This window comes from Vigna angularis, chromosome 1 (genome assembly GCF_016808095.1).
Source record: "Vigna angularis cultivar LongXiaoDou No.4 chromosome 1, ASM1680809v1, whole genome shotgun sequence".
NCBI classification, from domain to species: domain Eukaryota; kingdom Viridiplantae; phylum Streptophyta; class Magnoliopsida; order Fabales; family Fabaceae; genus Vigna; species Vigna angularis.
This window is the reverse complement of record NC_068970.1, coordinates 10856472-10862637: the sequence shown is the minus strand read 5'-3', so window position 1 is coordinate 10862637 and position 6166 is coordinate 10856472. Positions and strand designations below refer to the sequence as shown.

The window sequence follows — 6166 nt, the reverse complement described above, 5'->3', positions numbered from 1 at the left end:
TTAATATAATAACGGTCTAAGAATTTTGAAGAGTAAAAAAAACGCGTAAAACAGTGGGGGCGGTGGTTGAAGGCGGTGAGGTGGCAGAAGAGACCAAGAATAGAGAGGGTAGAGACAAAAGCAGGGGATCAAATCCCAATTTAACCACGGAGCAGTACAACTTCTTACACTATCGTATTTTCTGACAGCAAGATTAAGCCAAACAAAATGCTAATCCTTAATTTTTTGTTGGGCTTCTTTTTCTTCCTTCCAACACCAACAATAATTATAATAATAATAAAACAGTATCATATAATATTATTAATAATATAATTAAAAAATTAACATCAGACGCCGACGACCAACCAAACCCAAGCCTATATTGCCTGTCGACTTTTCTCTCTCTCTCTCTCTGGTCTCAGGCACACAACGTTACTCTCTCTCTTTCTCTCTCTCTCTGATTCGGCTTCTTCAGCTTCAGAGAAATCCAGTTCTAACCGTAGATCGTGCTTTTGTTTTTGTGCCGAAGAAGCCACTTCTCTACTTGCGGTTCTTCTTCTTCCTCCATTTTATTCGATTCGCTTGTTGCAAAATTCTGTGAGCCCACCTTTTCCCGACAATGCATTACTTTTCTTTTTTTTCTTTTTTTAGTTTTTAAATAACTGTAAGGCCGCGTTTGGCTGTTATGTCTCTGTTCTTCTTCATTTTCTTTGTTTAATTTTGAAGCTTGTTCCGTTATTGTCTGATTCTCGAAGTTATTCAAAGCTTTGTGGTTATTTTGTTGTCGGTGAGGGTTTTGTCCTTAGTTGGATCTGAGTTCAGTGATATAACAATTGCGTTGTCGAGTTAAATTTAAGAGATATTCATTACTTACACTTGATTAGTTATTGATGAACCGTGTTTGTTTGGTGTCAGATTAGTTGGTTTTTGGATGAAAAAAGTGGGGTTTAGGAATTAATAACTGAGATCTTAATTTTGAGTTTTGGCTGATTTTGTAGTTAAGTGAGGGAGAGGATGTCGGGTGGCACGCAGAAGAGTCTGAGAAAGGCACTTGGGGCACTTAAGGACACCACAACAGTCTCATTAGCTAAGGTCAACAGTGATTACAAGGTAGACTTATTTGGACACAGATTCTGTTGGATGGGATCTCTGGATCAGGCCTTTTGTCTTTGTTCTCAATGGCTTTATTGTGTTCCAGGAATTGGACATTTCTATAGTTAGAGCCACAAACCATGTTGAACGTCCAGCGAAGGAAAAACACATAAGAGGTTTGTTTTCTCCTTCTCCTTATTATTCTTTGCACAGAAATGATTAATGCGGTGAATCTACTGTTCATTTTATGTTTATGCTATTTGTTATATGTTTTTGGATTGAAGGAAGAATAATTGTTGGACAAGTAAAGGTTTTGATTCCTCTTGTTTCTATGCTCTCTCTTGCAGCTATTTTTGCAGCTATCTCAGCTACAAGACCTAGAGCTGATGTTGCCTATTGCATCCATGCTCTTGCCCGGCGGTTATCAAAGACACATAACTGGGCAGTATGTGCACAATGTCTTAGATCTTGTGCTAAATATGACTGGTTTTTTTATATGAACATGAAATCTTGTCAGTATATTCACTTAAAGACCTGGAATGCGTGATGGAGCTTTTATGAATTCATTATCGGTTGCTTTCATGAAACATTGCATTCACGAGTCATATACGTGAATTATCATATGTCCCTCACGTCTGGAGACTTGCTATGATTTTCACAGTGTGACCTTGAATAAATGTGAGACAAAGAACAATATAAAAATAGCAAATGTTAATGAAAGATCACCAAGAATGTGTTTAATGACTATGACTATCACCATTGTTGCAAAAACTAGATCATTTCATCTAGTCTAATGCTACAGTATTTGTTTGCACTATATTTGCATGACAACTTCTGCCGTTCTCAGCTAATTCTTCAGTTGCCTTTGCTACTTCTGTGGTTCTCATGTAAATAACCACTGAGCATGTGTTTTTATTTTGCTTATATCTTGTTGATTGACAAGTGTTTTAACTTTAGGTTGCTTTGAAAACTTTAATTGTTATTCACCGTGCTCTAAGGGAAGTGGATCCTACATTTCATGAAGAACTCATTAATTATGGGAGAAGTAGAAGTCATATGCTCAATATGGCTCATTTTAAAGATGATTCCAGTCCAAATGGTGCCACTGTCTTTCTCTCGTTATTGATTTTAATTTCATTTTCATTATTATGTTTATTGACTTTGTAGATGTCAATCATTGTTTCATTGAACAGCATGGGATTATTCTGCATGGGTGCGCACTTATGCATTATTTTTGGAGGAGAGGCTGGAATGTTTTCGTGTGTTGAAGTATGACATCGAGGCAGACCGCCCTGTAAGTAATTTTTTATTTTATTTTCATAGTCTTTCCGTTTTACAATTCATATTTTTCTCTTCAAAATGAGTAGTTGACTTAACTGCATGTTATTTTATTGATGGTTATTATTCAGTAATAACATGATGGTAGAAAGCCCTCACTTCATTGCTATCATTGCATACATAAATCTGAATTAGGAAACTTCTTTTGTGAATTTTGTCAGAGGACCAAAGATCTGGATACTGCAGAACTATTAGAGCAGTTGCCAGCTTTACAACAACTTCTTAATCGAGTTATTGGCTGCCAGGTAAGCTTTTGATTCAATTAGTTCAAGATAGATGAAATTTTTACCCAAACACTTCACAGGTGGTGGGCTTCATTGAAGGAACAATTTTTACAACGCTGGCAGCATAATAATTGTTCAACTTGTTTTAACTTTTATGTGGTGCAGCCACACGGGGCAGCTGTAAATAACTTTGTCATTCAGTTAGCACTCTCAATGGTAGGTCAATTATATAACCATACTATATTCTTTAGTAGTTTTTTCTTTTCCTCCTCGCTGAATGTACTTTATATTGCATATAGGTTGCTTCAGAAAGCATTAAAATTTATCAAGCTATTAGTGATGGCACAGTCAATATGGTTGACAAGGTATATTTGGTAATTATATTCATGGATTTTAAGCTTGATGTTCAACTTTCTATGTATTTATGAGACTATTGTAACAGTTTTTTGAGATGCAACGCCATGATGCTCTGAAAGCTCTTGATATATACAGGAGGGTTGGGCAGCAGGTATCTGCAATGGTCTACTTTTCTTTTTCTATTTTTAACTTCATCTATACAGTTACGCTAAAGATCTTTCATACAAATCCAGGCTGAGAGACTGTCAGAGTTTTATGAAATATGCCGTAATCTTGATGTTGGCCGTGGAGAGAAGTTTATTAAAGTCGAACAGGTTTTGCTTTATGTCTGACATTTTGGCTTCATTTTTCAATGGTTCTTTTGTAAAACACATACTAAGTTTATTGGTTGGTGATATGAAGCCCCCTTCATCATTTCTGCAAGCTATGGAAGAGTACGTCATAGATGCACCCCAGGGACCTATAGTTCGTAAGGATCAGGTATTGGTAGACTTTGCATAACTGTTTTATTCTATGTATGTCGCTGTGGCTTTATTTAAGGATGCAATCATAAAAGGCAAGTGTGTTATTTAATACATATCTAGTTGACACATAAGGCACGCACCAGGGAAGACCCTGTTGGCTGTATACTACATAAGTAAGAACAATGATTTATCTGTTTCTGAAATTTTCATTTTCTTTTAAGAAAAGTGGTTCAACCATTGTTGCAACCTGGCAAGTAGGTATATACTGAAAATTCAAAATTAATACATTATGACTGTTCTTTGAGGCATGTTATTCTGCCCAACAAAACATTTTGAAAATCTTTTCCATTACCTTAAGAAACATTCCATGTTAATTTTACACGCACTACTTTTTGTCTTTCAGCAATGAATTTTCATATATTTGTAGAAACAATAATATTATATTAGTATTTTAGCTTTAGGTGTTCGTCACCAACATACTTTTTCTCCTTTCATTTGTTTCAAGAAGCTGTGTCGTTGCAATCCTTTCAAAATGTTTCATCTATTCAATAAAATGCATTGTTATATATAGGCCATATAAATTTGTTTTACCAACCAGTGGTTCCATACTCTGATTGAAAGCAGTTTATTGAAAACAAAGAAGTTTTAGCTATTGAAGATAAAAAGACAACAGAAGTGCAGGAGGAACGTCCACCCTCACCTTCACCCTCACCTCCTCCACCTCCTCCTGCTGAACCTGTGAAAGTGGAAGCACCACCAGTGCAACCACCACCTGATCTATTGGTAATTAATTTTTCTTTTTGTGCTTGTACTAGCCCTGTTTTTGATATAATTCGAATTGCTGACTGGTTGTACTAGTAATGCTATATCCACAAGAACGTTGCTTTAGCTACACTAACAGTTTTCACTTATTTTGCTTGCTAATTAGAATTTGGAGGATCCGGTTCCAGCTGCTTTAGAGTTGGAAGAGAAAAATGCATTGGCTTTAGCCATTGTTCCCATTGGTAATTTGTTGTTCCTTGTCTTCCATTTTGGTTAATTAATACATTGAATAAAAGCACTTGTGAACCTTGAAAAAGAATTGACAGTAATAGTTGGCTCATAGCAGTTGATTGAACTCTTTTATTTCAAGAAATATGATATTTCAAATTATTAGGATTAAGCGCCTCTTAATCTTAGTTGCTAGTCATGTGAGTTGCACTCCCGCATTGTTTTCCTTTTCCTGCACTTGGTAGTTAAGACTAGACCGTTCTATTTGATATCTACTATTTAGAATATATATAGGTATATTCTTGGGGTAAATGTATATGATGTCTTGTTAATGGTGGTTTTCAGCCGTTGAACAGCCTTCTGCTGTTTCAAATCCAGCAAACGGAACTACAGGATGGGAATTAGCACTTGTTACTGCTCCTAGTTCAAATGAGAGTGCTGCGGCAGCTAGCAAACTGGTAGGCTCTCTTCTACTATGAATTGACTGTTCATTCAATTCACATGATAAGTGAATACGAATCTGTCTCAGTATTTAATGTTTCTCAAGCATAAACACACACGCACCAACTCTTTGCATGAACACAAGTTTCTGTTCTTCGGACTGAGTGATGGCCTACTTGGTATCAGGCTGGAGGTTTGGACAAGCTTACTTTAGACAGTCTTTACGATGATGCACTAAGGAGAAACAACCAAAATGTCAGCTATAATCCATGGGAGTCAGCACCGGTGGGAAACACAATGCAACCAACAATGCATGATCCATTTTTTGCATCTAATGCAGTTGCTGCTCCACATTCTGTTCAGATGGCTGCTATGTCCAACCAGCAGCAAGCTTTCATGTATCAGCAGCAGCAGCAAATGATGATGATGGCCCCTCAGCAACAATCAGTAAATCCTTTCGGAAATGCTTATGGAGCCACTGTTCACCCTTATGGCTCAGGTATGCCTGTTCAATCATACAATCCATATACAGGTCTCATCTAGGCATTTCCTGAGGAAAAGAAAAACAAATCCTTAATAAGCTCGAGGAAGAAAAGAAATGGGTACTCTGATTACTCAGCTTTCGGTTGGGAAAGAAGAAGAATAGACTTGTATCATACGTTGTGTGTGGCATAGTTAGCTAGAGTGAAAATTCTTTTTGAATAATTAGCAGCAGAGGGAGGGTTTTGATTATATGATTTTTTATGTACAAGGTAAATTGATAATGAGCTTTGATTAAAACCACTTAGTTTCTTTTGTTCCTGATTGATCACTTCAACGCTTTAGCAGAAAATTTGATATATTGGAATTTGTTGTTCTCAGTTGCTATTTCCTGTATACGGTGGGAAGTATATTCATTATGTGATTGTGATACAATTTGTTCAATGAAATTACGACAAGTCTAATAAATATATCATTTTGGTTTGAAGAACGATGTTTTTCCTCAGCCATGTGCTATGTTATATTCTGTAAGACGTTTATATAAATATTTAATTTGTATTCATTTTTTCGTTCGAAAAGTCAAAATTTCAGGTTTGGGTGCTTAATGTTCTTAGCCTTGTGGAAATCTTAGGTAAAGAAATAATGTCTAAAACATAAAAAAAAAAAAACACTAATCAATGTTGTCATGGTTTCCCACAATCACACTGTAGTCTTTTTCAGGTGTTGTTGACAGCTACACTGTTTTTTCTTGATAAAGTCTTCTCTATAATCATTGCTGTTATGCCATTTATATATCTCTTC

General features: G+C 36.1%; 1 protein-coding gene across 1 annotated transcript; it reads left to right on the top strand.

Moving 5' to 3' along the window:
• Positions 1 to 337: 337 nt before the first annotated feature.
• LOC108321046 (putative clathrin assembly protein At5g35200) lies at positions 338 to 5745 on the top strand. Its single transcript, XM_017552690.2, has 16 exons — positions 338 to 576; positions 978 to 1089; positions 1178 to 1247; positions 1419 to 1516; positions 2029 to 2170; positions 2265 to 2365; positions 2571 to 2654; positions 2799 to 2849; positions 2933 to 2998; positions 3076 to 3141; positions 3224 to 3304; positions 3393 to 3470; positions 4079 to 4237; positions 4383 to 4458; positions 4790 to 4902; positions 5072 to 5745. Exons 2-16 carry the CDS (start codon positions 994 to 996, stop codon positions 5426 to 5428), a joined length of 1638 nt encoding a protein of 545 aa, XP_017408179.2. The 5' UTR covers positions 338 to 576; positions 978 to 993; the 3' UTR covers positions 5429 to 5745.
• The last annotated feature ends 421 nt before the right edge of the window (positions 5746 to 6166 follow it).

Bases quoted from the DNA above. Each gene is read 5' to 3' on its own strand.
- LOC108321046 (XM_017552690.2), top strand. From the start codon at position 994: ATGTCGGGTGGCACGCAGAAGAGTCTGAGAAAGGCACTTGGGGCACTT. The intron at 1,248-1,418 runs GTTTGTTTTCTC...TCTCTCTTGCAG, and splicing joins GAAGGAAAAACACATAAGAG to CTATTTTTGCAGCTATCTCA. The intron at 2,655-2,798 runs GTAAGCTTTTGA...TATGTGGTGCAG, and splicing joins ATCGAGTTATTGGCTGCCAG to CCACACGGGGCAGCTGTAAA.